Raw genomic sequence first — 18,313 nt, forward strand, 5'->3', positions numbered from 1 at the left:
ATCAGGAGTTAGTCGCTTAGCATAACTTGCTTAACATTAATAGCTAAATTTGCTGAAGCTTTCGGCCTAAGCTGTGAACTTTCTTAAGTAAAAGAAAAGCAAGACAACTATGCAAGAAAGAAGAAGCCACAAAGACTGGTTTCAAAGATTGGTTCTGAGAGCCATCAGTGGAGTAAAAGGGCCATGGAGAGCCATCAGGGAGTAAAAGAGCCATCCACAACTATGTAGGAGTGAGTTAAGAAGTAAAGAACACACCTGGAAACTACAGGAGCTGCAAGACCCCAAACTCTAGTATTACTATTGCTTCCAAACTATCACATGAAGGGATTTAGATTGTAAGGCTATAATAGCCTAGGAATTTCTTTGTTGGGGGTCCCTCTTTGGATGTACCCAACCCAAGCTGTAATTACTGCATGTGTGTCATTAAAATTTATTTTTCTTTAATTCAGCTTCAAACTTCTGTCTCTGTGGAAATCTAAGGTCGGACACACTTACGGTGGCCAGCAAGCCTAATTTTCCATGACAAATTTGAACAGACCAAGGCCCTGGGGGTCCTGGTGAGCAGGGCATCTCCTGTCCAGCCCGCAGCCTTCTGCCTGCCAGGCTGCCCTGCCAGCGGAGTGACCAGGCTCCTTGAGCGCAGCCCAACGGGATGGAGTTTCACAGGAAAACACCAAAACCTCAGACCAGAAAATTTTAGGCTATAGGGCCTGGCTTGCGTATTTTATCTGGTGGGTCTGTAGAAAGAGCCCGTTTGGAGGGGTTTACAGTGTCACTGAGCCGTGTCTGAAATCTCTCAGTGCTGTCTGTAGTTAACAGAGAAGGATGAGGCCAAGGTAGCTACAAAACGCCTGCCAAAATCTTCCTCCGCCGCCTAACACAGCAGGTACGGCCCGCTCCCGCGACGGCACCGCCCCCGCTAACGGCCGCCCCTCCCTGACGGCCGCCCCTCCCTGACGGCCGCCTCACAACCGCCGCGGACCGCGAGCGGGAGCGGGAGGGGGAGGCCCGGCCCTGCCGGGGCTCGCCCGCGCTGGCGCAGCCAATGGCAGCGCTCCGAACCAGATCGGCCAATCGGAGGAGAGAGGTGGGCGTGGCTGCATGCTGCAGCTATAAAAGGAGCTGTACAGGGACAGGGTTGTTGCAATTGAAGACATGGTGAGGGTGGTGTCTGGTTGTGGGAGTATGTGCTGTCCCTTGTTGGTCATATGTTCTGTAACCTATGGCAGCAGGACTTGGTTTAAAATTTTCCTTTTGCTAGTTTTCTCTGGGGCTCCTCCATGAATTTATTAGTTGCAAGACCATTGCTAATCTAATCCCTAAAATGGGTTTTGTATGTCATGTGTGGTCTTGTGAATTTGTGAAATGTATCTACTCTTCAGCCATTCTGATGGGTGTAACTGAATGTGAAGTGAATTCCTTCGGGCAGGTAAACTCATGGCTGAGTATGGTTTAGAGTTGTATCAATTCGAGAGTCTGTCTCCATTGTTTCAGTGGCATGCTTGTACCCGTTGCTGACTTGTGCAGATGATGATCCTCTTGTAGGAAGGGGGCTTAGGCAGGCTTAGAAGCATTGCTTGGGACCTTGGCCTCTGAAGACTTAGTCGCTGTTGGAGTGCTCAGGGAATGGTAAGCTTTGGCAAGCCTGCCTCAAAGGACTGAAGGAATGTCTTGACTTTAGGAAAAGCATGCAGCCTGCCCAGTGCCAGAGGATTACATTAGAGGGTTTCTGGCTGTGGAATCTCTTTACTCATCCTCAAAGACACTGATGTATGTGGCTGTGCTGTCTTATGTATGCAGGCTGACTGGTCATGCTGAAAAATCCCCTAAGTTGTTGTGTGATGTTAGACTTGATACATTGAGCAGGCATTGTAAGGAATAAATACTCAATTCTAACAATTGAGGTGTTGTGATCTCTTTTAGGAGCTCTGGAGTCTATGTGCATATCCCATTATGAATGTTTACTGTTTTGTGACTTATTTACTGGGCACTTTGACTGGAAGAGATGGTGGCAATGCACTAAAATCTTTTGCAGCCAGAACTGCTCTTTTTCAATGACTTCCAGCTGACAGAAAGGACAGCTATGCTTTGTCTGCACAGCTCTTCTATCTGTGAGTCAGCAGAGACATGTCATCAGCCTTAGGCTGTTGGGAGAGCCATGGCTGCGCCCTGTTCTGGCTCTCCAGAGCTAGATGGTAATTTGCAGCTGGAAGGGCCCCTCCTTATGCAGTCAAGCAGTCTGTCTGTAACAAAGAGGGAGTTCATTACTGTTCTCCAGTGGGCCTTTAGGTTGCTTGGCCTTCACCCAGAGCAGTATGGCGTGCGTCCCTTCTGGCGGGGGACTGTTGTCACTGCTCTGCGCTGTGGGTATTCTGAGGAAGATATTACTTGCTTGGCAAGATAGCAGTGTATGAACCCAGAGCGATCATAACCATGGAGACCAATTGGAAAATTGAAACTAATGAATTACTTTCTGTAGTGCAGAATTTTTAGTTTATAATCTTTGGCAGTAATTTAGTATTAATAGCTGTAATGAGTGTTTTATTTCAGAAGGGATGATTTCTGAAGTTAACTCATGTTGCTGCTTGCATTGTCTAGTGTTGAGGGTGGGGAGAGTGTCAAAGGTGCTCTGGGTTTCATCTGTATGTCTTGGCAGAGAAGTCTGAAAGCACTTTTATCTTGCATAGTTTAAATTAATAAAAGCTTTCTTTTTATAAACAGTCTCTGCCTACTAATAATACTACTATTCTTCACCCAGAAGAACTTGTAGACTTGGCTTTTACAGCAGTAAGTGACTAACAGACTGAGTTTTGAAGGAAAATTCGTGCCCTTTAATGTTGCATTCTAACATTATGTGTTAATTACCTACTCTTTTACAGTATATATTGGTGTTAAAATGTAGAGCTGTACCAAAAGATGCCACTGAGGTCAAAAGGGAGATAAAAGTTGCATTATCAGCCTAGTAACTGAGATACTAAAAGTTGAGTTTTTATAAAACATTCTTATCCTTAAGAGATAAGGCAATGACTTGAACTGTTCAGACTGGAGACAGCAGCTTTTCTATCAGGCAAACTCTGGCTCTGAAAGTATATCACTTAATCTTCTAACTGAAATTCCCTCTGAGCATAATTAGTCTAATCAGAACTTTAAATAATTAAAATAGCAACAGTTCACTCAACAATTAATGATTTCCTTAAGATGTGTTGCTTGTTGTCCTCAATTCAACCTACTTTTCTATTTTTTTTTTGGCCTGAATTTTAAGACACTCCTAAACTTGAGCAGTTCTCAACCCTAGTCTTAGAAGTACTCAAATCATTGTACTTTAACTTTGTAATTTGAATTATATACTGCTTGATAGCATGCATCTGAATGCTTTTCATCATGTGGCTAGGTTGGGAGAGAACTGGTGGGTATGAGAATGTGTTGACCCTGGCTGAGAACTATAGTGAGCAAGCTTACTGATAATTCTTGTTAGTCACTGCTCTAAACATGGACCATAAGTGTTATTAAACTGGCTAGTGTATGCCCTTTTCTAACTAATCTTTGGGTGCTAGTTGAAAGTTGATAAGGCTGGCTTGACTTCTAGGTAGATAACTGTATGAGTTTTCTTGAGATTTCTGGTTACTAGAAGTTAACACTGTCCATTTAGGCCACCATCAATCAACAGCAGTTTTATGTTTTGCTACATGGCAAAAGCGGTGTTTGGATCCTCTGTAGGACTTTAATACAGTGTGGCAAGACTTAAGTGGTCACTATCATATCTAAGGTTCTCTTGAGGTCTTTGTTTGAGCTGCAGCTCAGCTAAAAGCTATTTGTGTTTCACTGTCTGGCTTTGTTCATTAGAAATGCTTGTTTATTAAATAACGTCTGTCTGGATACATAACACCTAACTGTAAGCAGAACTGAGGTGATGTGAACATAGCAATGCACCAGGAACTTAGCCTGGAGTCCCTACTGGCTGTTGCTGCCGCTGGTTAGACTACGTAGATTCTTAATTGTTCCTTATGCAAGTGTGTTTTATGTGCTCAGTGCAAACTGTGATAGACTTTTGCTGTCACCTGTGTACATGATGTATGTACTTCCAAGGCATGCTGTACAGATCTATTGTCTATCATCTTGCTGTGAACAGTATGACAGGTCTCACACTTCTGTGGGTAGATTTGAGAGACAAATTCTGGGATGGTTGCAAAGCACCAAGGACTGAACAGTTCAGGTCAGAGTCACATAGGCTTCTTTGGCTCTTTGGTAGTGGGATGGTGGAATAATCCTAGAGGTAATATATCATGTAGTCAGGCTATAAAAAAAACACTGGAGTATTCCTATGTTTACTAGCTGAGGCCTGATGACAGCAGGTAGCAAGGGAACACCTGCAACCGAGGCTCCTGTTTGGCTGTTGAGAGTATAAAATAAGGAAGAGATGGCATCTGGTGGAACTTCATCAGTGAAGAGTCTTCCAAGAGCACAAGGAAAGGCAATGGGATTGAGTTGGACAACTCCTGAAAGCTGTCCTACTGCAGGGCTTCCTATCCTATTGCCTTATCCCAGAAAATGTCCTCAGCCTCTCTGAGGGGTTAACAGTCCTGTGTCATGGGGCAAATGGACAAGCTGAGCTGGCTGCCATGTAGCTTGGGGAGACAAAGGATCTTAGAAAGCTGGCATGCAAATATATTTGGTTTTGGTGACTTTTTTTTTTCCCTACAGAGGAAAAAGCAAGAGCTTTTAGTGTGAATGGTAGTCCTTTTGGTTGATGTTTTTGCAGAGTTGTATGAGAGGATGATATGGAAGGATATAAGTCTTAATGATTGTTGCTTGTGTGTCAGAATTCTTTTGAGCAAAGGTGAAATCAGTGTCACTAGTGCTGCCAATGGGTTCTTAGTGCCCCAAACAACTATTTCAGTAGAATCCCTTTTTCCCCATAGGGTTCTGTAAAATATTCCAGTAATGTTTTCCTACTAAGGATGTAACTGAATAGAGAACTACAGCTGAGTATTCAACTTCCAGAATATAAAGGCTACTGTGAATTCTTAATTACTGTAAGTGAAATTGTCTTTTTCTCTCTGGAGAGAAAGATTTGCCAAAGGATTGTCTTGTGGTCAAATTGACTTGCTGCTTATGGAAAAACTAATTTGGCATATGACTTCTTGTTGATCAGGAGGCTCTAAAGCACAGCTGACCTCAATAATGGAGTTCAATAAGGAGCTTAACTGGTAGTCAAGTTCATCTGTTTCAGGATGGAGGGAAAGAGCGTGGATGGAAATGAGTTGTTACTGCCTCCTAATGAATGTAGGTTTGGAGGTGCAGAGCTTGGCATGAGAGGAACCAAGTAGAGAAGGTTCTGCCTTTTCCATCTTGGTTTGTCCTGGCGTGGCCACAGATGGAAACATCTGGAGCCTGTGTACATTCTATTCAGTAGGAAACTGAGTTCTGGTGGAAGAGCATGGCCTGATCTAAATGGCATGTTTCAGTTGAAGGGGGGAAAAGCCCTTAAGGTTTTAGGGTTTTTTGACAAAGTCTTTTCAAGACAGTCAGAAACCTCTGATCAGTCTGTGAGGTTTTCTTATCAGAATATCTCAATAAAAGTTCTTTCTCCAAGTAGATCAAAATAGCTGCACCAGTATTACAAAGCTGGGATGTATCAGTGATATAAACAGTACAAGAGCAGGTCCTCAGACAAGCTCTGGCATTCCTGCTTGCCAAGGCCTAGACTCTCCCATTTAAGTGATTTTGACAACAGATTGGGCATCCCAGATAGGGAAACAAAAAGGCCTTGCAAATATTTTTAGAGTAAATGGATATTCTGGTAAGACAGGGATGACAGTATTGGTATTTGTGCCTTTAATAAAAGTGCATTTTGTTTTAAAGCTTAAAGTAAGTGCATCTTCATGGATTCATCCATGCTCCATAGAATCAGTAAGGTTGGAGATCAGCTAGTCCAACCTCCCTGCTCAGCAGGGTCACCTAGAACATGTTAGACAGGGTTGCATCCAGGCGGGCCTCGAACATCTCCAGAAGGAGACTCCGCAACCACTCTGGGCAGCATGTTCCAGTGCTCTGTCACTCACAGCGAAGAAATTCCCCCTCACGTTCAGGCGGAACTTCCTGTGCTTCAATTTCTGCCCATTTCCTCTTGTCCTGTCACACACGACAACTGAAAAGAGTTTTTCCTGTCCCCTTGACACCCTCCCTTCAGGTACTTGTACACATTGATAAGATCCCCCCTCAGTCTTCTCTTCCCCAGGCTGAAGAGGCCCAGCTCTTGCAGCCGTTCCTCACAGGGCAGGTGTTCCAGCTCTCTGATCATCGTAGCCCTACGCTGGACTCCTTCCAGTAGCTCCATGTCTCGTACTGGGGAGCCCAGAACTCGACACAGTACTCCAGAAATTATTTCTACAATAATTTCACAGTACTGCTTTCACCCAAAGCATGGGTTGCTTTGTATTTTGCAGACAAGCTCCGCAGTGACTACTTGACACTACTAGAAAATGGATGACTGTCTTACTGTAGATCTGTATTTTCACAATGTTTTTCCAGTGTGATACACGAAGCAGAAGAGCAAATTAACTTTTTTGTTTCTGTGCTCTATATCTGTAGCCAGAGATGTTGATCTTGTACCCTCAAAGCAGAAATGAAGTCTAGGAAGTAGCTGGGGAGGTAAAGAGGACAGAGCTATAAAATAAACTTCACTGAGTTCTGAACATCTACAATTTCTAGCATTTCTAATTGTTGGTTAGCAAATAATTGGGCCCTTCAAAGAGTAAAGGGGAAGCAATTGCTTGTTTTATTTCAGAAAAGTATTTCTTTGTACAGCTGGTTAATATGGTTTCAATTCTCTTCTGCTTCTGGTGAAGTATATTCCTTAACATGACCAATAACAACATTATCCATTAAGCAGTATAGTACTAATTAATCAAATATTAAGTGTATGTCATTGCTGAAATTCTCAGTTAGCTCATATTCCTGAAGCAGAGGAAACTTGCAGGAAATAGCTTTTTTGATATCTGTTGAAAGTTGAGTAGGTACAGAAATCAGTTGCACTTGTCAAGTCTAGAAAGGTAAGAATAAGGCAACTTAGGCTCTTGCGATTTTATAGAAAATTTTGTGCTCTACGTGTTGAAGGGACTATTTGAGACAATTTTCAAATAGAAGCAGTTGCATTTGTCTGAAACTAGCACTTGAATGGGAATCGCACAGAATGGTTGAGGTTGGAAGGGAGATCATCTAGTCCACCCCCCCTGCTCAAGGAGGGTCACCTATAGCATGTTAGACAGGATCACATCTGGGCAGATTTTGAATATCTCCAGAAAAGGAAACTCCACAACCTTTCTGGGCAACCTGTTCCAGTGCTGTCACTCTCACAGTAAAGAAATTCCTCCTCATATTCAGGCAGAACTTCTTGTGTTTCCATTTGTGCCTGTTGCCTCTTGTCCTGTCACTTGGCACCACAGAAAAGTGCACAGAAAAAGAACTGATGCCTTGATCTTAGACAGTCTCTCAGAATTTTGTAGAAATAAACCAAAAGTATGAATACAACTTTCAGCTCTGGCCAGAAGCCACTGTGTTCAGAGATGCTTAAGGTAAGAGATACTGTTTTCAGCTCAATTAGTGGTGCTTTGTCCCCAAGATCTAAATGACCCTGTGGCAGAATGAGTGTAGGTGCAGATTTTGAGAAAAATTGCAGTTCTACTATTGTAACTTGCTCAAGGGTGAACTTTTAGCTCAGTCAGCTGTGCCATGTAGCCATGTTCATGCTTGGAGATGCTTTGCTGGGTCAACGTAGTGGTGCATAAGGTGGTAAAATGCTGTGAGCATAAGCAAAGTCCCTACCAGTAGGTCTGTTTGCTGGCAATATAGTCATCTATATTGTCATCTGTAATCTGTGTCCTAGCAATATAGCATAAAACTAGGGAGCCCTGGTTACCCAGTCAACTTGCATGCATCCTGGTGAAAGAGAATGAACATACAAAGCTCAGGGCAAAAGCTTTCTCCCCTTCACATGCTCGAAGACAGTTGGTAAAGCTGTGTATATAAGTGGACCTAAATAAAACTTACTTTCAGAAAAACTAACTAACACAAATTAAGTTTTTCCATTTCTGGAAAGTGTGGCTAAGATTCCATGACCTGACATTCTGAACACTTCCTAATGTATTTCCTATCTTCTGTGTGTGTAAGAGGAAGAAAATATGAATGAGGGTGCTGGTTTCAAGTGGTAGGGGATTTTTAGGGGGAAGGAAGGAAGGAGGAGGCGGCAGTAGGTGGGTGAGAAAGAGGCAAAAAAAACGCATTGCGTCTGAATGAAGTGCTGTATTCTACATATATAGAGCAGGCCCAGTAGGCAGTACTACTAGCAGGAAGAGCTGTTACCTGTGCTAGTAAGACTTCAGTTAGTCTGAGGAGAAGTCTGGACTCGAATCAGAGTTAGCATGCTGCTTGACCTCATCACAAGATATTATTCTGTAGCAAATGCTTTGAAGAATGTGAACACAACAGCTTCTGAGAAGAAAAATTGGCAGGAAGGCAAGTAGAAGCAGACTGTGAGACGCTTGCAACAAACTGTGCTTAGAAACCAATCTGTTCTTCTTTATTGTTCTCCAATGGAGGGATGGATTATAAATGGTATGGACAGCCTTGAGGCTTGTGATAATACAGTATCTGTAGCTTTTCCAGTTTGAGACTCAATCTTCCATATTCTTCATGCAAAAAAAGATGTGAACATGTTTTTAAAAAAATCATCTTTAGGAGCAAATAATTAATTTAGGCAGAATAAGAAATACAGATTGTTTACTCAAAAGAGCAAATTTAAAAATATTTATTTTTAACTTTTTTTCTGCTTTGCTTGACTGAGATAAAAATCCAGGATCGAAAGTGCTTAATATTAAATAAAAATTCCTCTGTATTTCAGTCTCTTTTTAAGATGCATGTGAAGTCAAACCTCCCTTACATGGCAATACGTGGAATTCAGATTTTTTTGGAAGTCTTCATAACATGTGCGCTTGTCTAGAACCATAAGAAGCTATGCAGGTTGTATGAGTGTCAAAGAAGCTCAGTGCACTGATAAAGGAATGGAACATTATCATCCTATTGAATGCAGAAATGAACACAATGTTCTGTTAATAGCCCACATATGTTCTAAAAGTCAAATATTTGAATGAAATCATATATGGAAGCAAGATGGGGTGCTGTACCCCGTGCCTTAAGTGCTCTCCGTATCAGCAGAAGCAGCCTGTGCTCTGAATATGGTTTTATATAGTATGTTTGTTGACAATGATTTATATTCGCCTGCTCTGAAATTTTCTTGTGTCTAGTTTTGTCTATCAGGGAGACCAGAGAGCCAGATCCAAACATTAAGTAATTTTGTTCCTTCTGCTTATCTTTTTACTTCTTTAAAAGAGTATCTTGTCTCTGCATTGTCTTATGTCAAATGTGAAGCAAGTAATTAGTGGTGAAATTAAAGTAGATTTAAATGTGATTTTTATGTGATAAAGAAAAATTGTCTTGAACGTTTGGGTTTTCAGTAGAGTGGTTAACAGGGACACCTGCTGGTTGATACTCTAACAAAGTAACTTTGAATTTCCTTGGAACAAGATCTAGTTTTGGAAGAGGTTAATGACTTGATTCTAACTTCCAAACACCCGTGACTCTTTCTAAATTATCTTTGTGAGCTTCTTCATACTTTATATTAATTCTTGACTTTGTAGCCGAACTTCTTATTCTAAAAATAGAGGACTGCCTAACTATAAATTTAAGACCCATTGAAATGTTAAATAGGATATTTGATCTGGGAATAGTATTACCATAGAGTAAGCCACAATCTAAAACTATATTCTGAGGAAGTCTGTAGATGAATCTCCTGGATCATTAAATAACAATTAATGTTAAAAATCACTCTTCTCAAAGTATCTGCATTAGAGACATTCTGATTAAAATTACAAATCCAATTTCTTGTGAACAAAGTAAAAAGCCAAATAGCCTGACATACTGAAATTGTTAAATATCTTATCTTTAATATTGGAAAGGTTTTCGGATATATTTAGTTTGTTTTTACAGTCATTGTGTAATAGATGTGACACCTCACACAAGAGCTGTGTTCTTGTATATACGTGTGTCAACTTACCTGTCTTTACCATATAGATGGCAACTAGCTAAATTTATTTGAAAATTACTGAGAGGTTATACTATATCCACTTGAGTTCTTAACAAGCAATTTATGGAATATTCCGAGTAATAAATGCATGTAGACATGCTTCTTGTTTCTGCGTGTTCTCAACATGCAGCTTACTTCTAAAAAGAACACATTATTGAAGTACTTCACACCTCTGCAGTAATCTTACGTAAATTACTGTATATCAATCTGCGGTATTCTGCAGCTACATTATACTGGTGTGGCTGGTCACAAGCCTGCCCCAAGCCAGTGGCAAAGCAGGCTTGATCTTGATTTCAGCAGTGTTCAGAGCAGCATATTTAAAGCACTAGCCCTGGCCATTCTCTTGTAGTTACAGTAAGAACAGTAGTTACTTGCAGACATGATATAATGGCAAGCATACTAGAGACTGAAGTTATCACCTGAGAACCCACTGACTGGACCGTATCCAATAACTTTTATCTCCTTAGTGTCTAATTTCTCTTGTCTCTAACAGAAAAAGCAGGATATTACATACTGCCTCTGGGCTGCTTTGACCTTTTTGACTTCTAAACAGTTTTCTACTTTTTTCCCTTTTGAGAATTCAGCAAATGAAGTGACAGAGATGGATTTCATTACAGGTGCCTTGACTGAAATTATTTATTGCTTAGCTGTTAAATCTGGCCACAAATGTCACTGATTTATGGAGCCCACTAAAGCACCAATATTAAGCAGTGAGTACCAGGGGGTGCTACTATATAGAAGATACTATGTGTATGGAGGGATCAGTTTGCTTCTAGCCAAAAGAATGCACAAGAGCAAAGCAACAGTATTTAATCTTTGTGTGGATTAGGAGTGTTCTGGGCTATTTTTTTTGTTGGTAATTCATACCTTTCCACCTTTCTATTTACCATTTTTAGTGGCTGTTGTCTTCTGTTACCTGTTTTTAAAGTAGAGCAAAGATTATTGATAGCAGGATATCATAAGTGATGGAATTTGCCTATAGGGAAAAGAAGAAGCAACTGCCTCTTCTCTGTGAGAAACCTGGAAAATGCCTGCAACACTAGGAAACTAAATTGGCAATATGGGGAACAGACAGAGTTAATGAGCATTTCTTGCAGGACATTGGGGTAGGAGGGAGTCCAGTTACAGTAAACTTGTGCTTCTTACCAGTCCTTTTGCTAAACTTCAGAGCTGTCAAGACTACAGTTCTTCTGGCAAACTGTACTCATACTGTACCAGAAAATGGTACTTTATCTGTAGGGTCAAGTTCTGTTCCTCCTTCCTATGCTGAGTAGACCACTGTCTTGGAGCTATCAGTGCCAGTGGAAGCTTTTGCTTGCACAACTGTGTTGGCAGTGCCCGCTCCTGCAAGTGTTACCTGTGTTGTCCAAAGGAGAAATCTTGCTGTTGGTGTAGATGCATGCCTTCTGTGTGGCATCAGTTTGACTGAAAAAGCATTGTTTTGTCAGCATTAGGGTAGGTAGGCAGGGGATTTTTCTTTTGTGGCACATTGGCTATGATATACAGTACCACTATGCCAGTTAAACTGTCGAGCCTGATACTTTTTTGGGTGAGGGTCTGTAAGGCTTCAGGTGACTGGTTCTGAGCGAGCTACTGCTGAACATAAGAGCAGCAAACCTTGGCCCACTCTGAGGAAATGAGTTTATCATAGACTGGCCATTGAATGCTGGATTTGTAATAAGAAATGCAGTGGAGTGCAGCTTTCCTGCTGATATCCCTTCCATTTATCATCTTGCTCAGCATCAGTGTGAGAACTGCTCTCAGGTTACCTAGAGAGGAGGGTTCATCAGATCCCTGTGGAGGTGGCAGAGACAGGCTGAAGTTTGAAGTTAGGACCCTGACAACTGCTGAAGGAAGGCAGAATTGCTTCTGGCAGCTCATTGGTGCCTCAGATAGTTCTGTGCTGCTGTGCAACTTGTTAGTTTTGGATGGCGATAAAAGTCTTTGCCTCTTGAATGAACAGAATTTTGCTTATGGTCCAGAAATGAAGAGAAATAGCCTGTTCTCCTCCTGCATATGTCTCCTGTGGCTGTTGACAGCAGTGGTGCTTCAAGGTGAGAGCACTTCTTGGTAGTTAAATGTTTCATTGAGTTTTACCTAGGTAGGAGCTGTTGTCTGAATGTGTACATCTTACCTAGCTCAGCTCCAGAGGATTCCTTCATCTGTTTTACTTTTTTCTTACTAATACGTAGACAAAATGGAATGATCCTATACAGCCAGATCTGAATACTATTTCTTATTTTTTATTATTATAAGTTTTATTTGTTAGAATTTCTTCTTAGTCAGAAACATTTGCTTTTAACTCTAGTCCGGGAAGTCAGTGTGAGTCACTGAAGAGTGAAGTAGTCCAAGCACTTGTTTCCTGTGTTGTGCCAGCTGGCAGTTGTGCAAGTCTTGTGAATGTTAGTCCTTGCCTTTTGCTCGCAGAAATGCGTGAATCCATCTGAAGATAATACAGGTAGTCTAGAGAAACTTGATGCACAGAGTAGAATGGAACAGCAGGAGTAATTTGAAAGGATGCATTTCAGTGAATTGTCCTTAGCAAGTAAATTCGTATAGCAAGAAGCATCTCTAAATGTGATTTGAGAGTCGTTTACCAAGCAGTTGAAGATGTTACTCCAAGGATGTGTTCATGCTCATACTTTTTCCAGATGCCATTGAAAAAACTCTGAAAGCACGAGTCTGAGTCTTGCGTTTGGGCTTATATAACAAGTCATTAGCTAGGGAGCAGTTTTGACTTCAGATTTTGCTTCTAATTTTAGTTTGGCAGGTATGTGACCGTTGATCTCTCTGTGCTTATGAAAAGAAATCAGTAAAACAGCTAAAGGTATTTTTCCTCAAAAAAAAAAAATCTTCTGTATTGCTACTGCTTTTTGGGGGAAGATAAATAGTGAGTATGAACAACTGAAGCTGTTAGCCATGTGTTTGCTACAGAAGAATGATGTTCTCATTTGAATAGCTTCATCAGAGTTATTGTCTGTGTTAAATGATATTCTAGAGTATATGGATGATAAAGTATGGTTATAGTATAAAATTTATAGTTAATGCTACTTGAAGTTATAGAAGTGTTTTCTGATATTATTCAGTACTTAATCTGATCTACTGAACAAATCTTATCTAGCTGTGGATTCAGCTAAAGGAAAATATGCACACATGCTGTTTAATGAACTGTTTGAAGACTATTCAAATGCTTTAAGACCAGTGGAAGACACAGATAAAGTATTGAATGTCACCCTTCAGATCACATTGTCCCAGATTAAAGACATGGTGAGTAAAAATTGTTCAATTTTCTAGAGAGGTGCAGAAATCAGTGTGCTGACTCTAAACTTCAGAAAATATATAGCTATAAGGATGGAATTTTTTTTTGCTAGGAGCAGGAAAAGTGGCCTATATCTTACTGTGACAACTTCTGTAACGCTTTTTAAGTAAAGGAATCTTAATAGGTACTTAACCATCTGCAATACTAGGACTTCCATTATATGGCTACAAACTGACAGCTGCTGAATTATTAAAATTTATTTTGTAGTAACAGTTAAATACTGATTTTGCATCTTCAGTTTTCACATTTTTTGCAATGTATCAACTTAAATAGAAAAAGTACACTTCATTTTTTTAGAAATTTGGTTCTGCCAGACTTTGCTTTTAAGGCAAAAGAGAAGGTGTCTGGAAGAAGAAAGGAAAATCACTACTTTGACTTCTGAATTACAATTTAAACGCCTCCACCAGCCTTCAGAGAATCAATTGCACCAAATCTCTCAGCTGGTCTGTTTTCTTAAGTTGGCCAAATAGAATTCTTAAGATACTGGAAACCTTAAGCAAAAGTTTTTCTATAATGGCAAAGCTAGGGAGGATGCAGAGAAAAGAATCCTTGTATAGGGAAAAAAGAGTTGGGATGAGAAAGCTGAAATGTGTAACCCCCTGTGCAATATATGAACATATGCATCTATTTGAGAAGTACTGTTTTTGCCTGCCAGTGTACTGGCCTATTTTTAGTACTAATTTATGGCTATGAAACAAATGTTGTCTGTATCCAAGATATACTTTTGTCACCTTCAGCTGGAAATATTTCTACATGTTTATACAGGATGAAAGAAACCAAATTTTGACAGCTTACTTATGGATTAGACAAAGCTGGTATGATGCATACCTCAAATGGGACAAGGATAAATATGATGGGTTGGATTCTATCAGGATTCCAAGCAATTTGGTTTGGAGACCAGATATTGTCTTATATAACAAGTAAGTGAGTGTAGCTGAAAAGAATCAGCTTTGTTAATATTTGGCTAAAGGAGAAGGTGAAAGCAGGACCCACGGACCCACTTTAATCAGTTGACTTTGGGAATACTTATTTTAAGATTTATTGCTGATCATCCAAATATTTGGTATTAAAGCCATAGACAGGATTATTTGACTACTGCTTGTGCTACACAGCAAAACTGTTTATTTCCCAGTACAACAGAAAAATTCAGAACACCCTTCTCTCCTGCTGCCAGTCTGAAGTGCTTTCTGCTGAGGCTATTGAAGAACTCTGGAAGATTGTGTTCACAAAATAGTAGTACACACACTGCTCTCCTTGACCAGTAGTGAAGAGCAGATTATCATGATATTTGATTTGATTTTGTATCCCAGCTGTATCCTGTTTCAGATTAAGTTTGAAGAAACTATGGCCAAGAAATACAGTATAGTTTAGCAGCACTGATGTTTAGCACTCGTCTGAGTAATAATCCCTCTGTCCAAAAACGGGCATTACTACCTATAAATAATAAATAGTGAATTCCTGATAAAATTCAGTATAAATAATGATTTCAGAAGCATGCTTTTAGTGGTCTGAAGGGAGGGGTTTTTATCACAGTAAGTTGTTACCTATCAGTTTGTCACTTTTCTGTCTTTTAGGGCTGATGATGACTTTTCAGAACCAGTGAATACTAATGTTGTGTTGAGATATGATGGAAAAATCACTTGGGATGCACCAGCTATCACAAAGAGCTCTTGTGTAGTGGATGTATCCTATTTTCCTTTTGACAGCCAGCAGTGCAACCTTACATTTGGGTCCTGGACCTACAATGGTAATCAGGTAGACATCATCAATTCTCTTGATAGTGGTGACCTCTCTGACTTTATAGAAGATGTGGAGTGGGAGATCCATGGTATGCCAGCAATTAAGAATGTAGTAACTTATGGCTGCTGCTCTGAGCCTTATCCAGATGTGACATTCACATTGATTTTGAAGAGGAAGTCTTCTTTCTATATATTTAATCTGTTACTGCCTTGCATTCTGATATCCTTCCTGGCTCCACTGGGATTTTATCTCCCTGCAGACTCTGGAGAAAAAGTGTCTCTGGGTGTTACAGTTCTTCTTGCTCTGACTGTGTTCCAGCTGATGGTTGCAGAGATCATGCCTCCTTCTGAAAATGTGCCTTTGATAGGTGAGTTTTATACTTTTTTAAATATGATTTCTCTGACATAAAGTCTTGCTATTAATAAGTCATATGTCACTCATGTCTTCTGAGAAGATAAATGCACTGCATTTCTGAAACCTACTGGAGTATTTAAAATGTGCATGGAACTTGTACATGTACGTTGAAGCTCTTTAAGGTCATCTTCTGTCTATTTTAGATTATGTATTTGTTAGCTATCATATTAATCTATTTCATTAGCATCATATGGCTAGGATGTTCAAAGCAATTTTATTATTTACTGTTTTTTCTTTAAAAGTGGAACTAGATTACAAAGACCAAGTGAGGGAACTATAAACACAAGGTTGGACTGTTTCAGAATGTGTTCCTGCCAGATGGTTAGATGACCTGGCTGGGACACTCCAGGGTGACTTAAGATCTGTCATTTATTGTGTTGAATTTTAATATCTGGGAATCAGTTATGCTGATTTTTTTTTTTTTTTTTTTTTTACTGCCTCTTTGTTCAGAAGATCCCCATATGGACTCTGTGGGGTAGTGAATGACATTCAGTTCTGTCCTCTGCAAGACCTTTCTCCTGTCCCTGGCTGATCTGCCTCCTATTGGGGAAGGAGGCTGCCCAGCTCCCTTGATGGGAGTTCCAGAGGACTGGGTGCACTGCCTCCACACTGGTCTCCTGCTTCATTAAGATAATTCAGATCTTATTTCTGTTCTTGTTGCTAAGTTGTGTACGTTTATGAAGAATACGTGGTATACGGAGACTAAAAGCTGTCAACGAATAGGACTGTATTGAATGTGCTTCCCACACTGGGAAGCACTGTTCCCACTTGGAGTATGGGCTTACTGCACTTGAGTATCTTTCTACCCTCCTTCGCTGTCTAAATTAAGAAGCCAGGACCTGACCGCAGAGTGATTTTTAAATATATTCTCCCACTTTTCCTTGGCATCCTTCCCAATTCCTTTGAAAACTGAGGTCATATAAAACTCCTCTGTGGCACATCATCCTATTTCATTAATGCTAGCTTTTATTCTCTGTTCTTAAGCACTGCTGATCCTATACTGACCAAGTTCCTGCAGATGCTTAGGAGCAGCAGAGCAGGAGCTGGGAGCTGCATCTTTGCATAGCCACAGGCCACCGTAGGTCAGCTGCCTTCTTCCACTGTGAAGGGCAATAGCTGAGGGTCCTAATTTGTGTTCATTGTATTTGTTAAATATTCCTGGCAAGAATGCCTTCCTTGGACTGGCCATGCTAAAACCTGGCTAGTTTGAAAGAAATTCAAACAGTATTCCTCACCTGGCAACTGAGTCACTCTGTGCCTGGCTTATCTGTCTGTGCGCTAGCTGTGCATGCCAATAATGTGTGGAAACTCATAGCTCTGTGTGATTGAAGAGCCATATATCTGCTGATGTGGGGTACTTTAATAGCTCCAAAAAAGAATTGTCACTTTTATTAATACATCAGGAAGTAGAATTTCTAAAATGCCATTTGAAGATACAGATACTGGAAACCTGGAGATCAGGAAAAGTGTCTCCTGATATAGAGTTGTTTTTTGAATGTTTTTGTTTTTCAGGGAAGTTGCAGGGGTTTGGTTTGCAAATATTTACCATGTTGTTGCAACAGTCATCTGATATAGGCTTGCCAGAATATGATGTTTTTGCTTTAATCTGTTTTAAATAATAAATTCAGTGCAATCTAAGTACAGAATATTAGGGTGAGTAAGAAAAAAGTTTCACTTGCATTTAGGTTTAGCATTATGTTGTAAGATTTTTTTTTTGTTGCTGAATTGAGTATTTGTTGGGATACCTTTTTTAATATAACTTTCTTTTATGTTTCAGGCAAGTATTACATAGCAACTATGACGATGATCACAGCTTCCACTGCACTGACAATCATTATAATGAATGTTCACCACTGTGGCTCAGAAGCAAAGCCTGTCCCACAGTGGGCCAGAGTGATCATTTTGGACTACATGTCAAAAATCTTTTTTGTTTATGATGTGGGTGAAAATTGCACAAGTCCACAAAGAAAGAAAGAACATAAGTTAGAAATGGATGACAGATGTCAGAGAAGGCACAAAGAGAAAAGGAGTCACCTTTCCAGTAGAAATGATGACTGTGATCTCAAGGAGAAGCTGAATGGAAATTTAAATAAAAGCTGTGGAATTCATGGTGAAAATGTTAGGGAGGCAGGTTACTGCTCTTGTTACAAAATACTGATAAAAAATATCGAGTATATTGCTAATTGTGTTCGAGACCATAAAGCAAACCGAGCCAAAGGAATGGAGTGGAAAAAGGTAGCAAAAGTGATGGACAGATTCTTCATGTGGATTTTCTTTATCATGGTGTTTTTTATGAGCATGCTGATCATTGGGAAAGCAGCTTAACTGAAGATCTGAGCACATTTGTTTTTTATAAGTATTTTCTTGGTAAGCTTTTTTGTGGAGCTCTGTAATGGGTGCTTTTGTGCTCTTTGCCCTCTGTAATGATAAATGATTCTGTAGGCTACAACAGTGTAGCAGCAGAAGACATCATCTCTGCAAGATCTAACTTAGCCAGCCCTTCCTCTCTGCCAAAACAAAACTAGGGTATTAGAGAGATCATGGCAGACCCCGGAAATTATCCTTCATGGCATTACATTTTTTTTCCCTCCTTTCTTAGCTTGTCTTGCTAACTTGTGTCTGTTGCTCTCTGATCATTGCTCGTATTAGTTGGTAGGCTCTACCTGTCTCTGCTGCCTTTCACTTCTAATGCTATTTAG

General features: G+C 40.3%; 1 protein-coding gene across 1 annotated transcript; it reads left to right on the plus strand.

The window, feature by feature from the left end:
• The first annotated feature begins 12,125 nt into the window (after positions 1-12,125).
• On the plus strand, positions 12,126-17,939 carry CHRNA9 (cholinergic receptor nicotinic alpha 9 subunit). The gene is made up of 5 exons (XM_062574650.1): positions 12,126-12,195; positions 13,263-13,408; positions 14,226-14,380; positions 15,035-15,567; positions 17,392-17,939. The coding sequence occupies exons 1-5, from the start codon at positions 12,126-12,128 to the stop codon at positions 17,937-17,939; spliced, it is 1,452 nt and encodes a 483-aa protein (XP_062430634.1).
• The last annotated feature ends 374 nt before the right edge of the window (positions 17,940-18,313 follow it).

The sequence above is a fragment of the Rhea pennata genome, chromosome 4 (genome assembly GCF_028389875.1).
Source record: "Rhea pennata isolate bPtePen1 chromosome 4, bPtePen1.pri, whole genome shotgun sequence".
Taxonomy (NCBI): domain Eukaryota; kingdom Metazoa; phylum Chordata; class Aves; order Rheiformes; family Rheidae; genus Rhea; species Rhea pennata.

Excerpts from the sequence above, each read along its gene's own strand:
- CHRNA9 (XM_062574650.1), top strand. The coding sequence starts at position 12,126 with ATGAAGAGAAATAGCCTGTTCTCCTCCTGCATATGTCTCCTGTGGCTG. Across the intron at positions 12,196-13,262 it reads GACAGCAGTGGTGCTTCAAG|CTGTGGATTCAGCTAAAGGA; the intron begins GTGAGAGCACTT and ends AATCTTATCTAG. Across the intron at positions 14,381-15,034 it reads GATATTGTCTTATATAACAA|GGCTGATGATGACTTTTCAG; the intron begins GTAAGTGAGTGT and ends TCTGTCTTTTAG.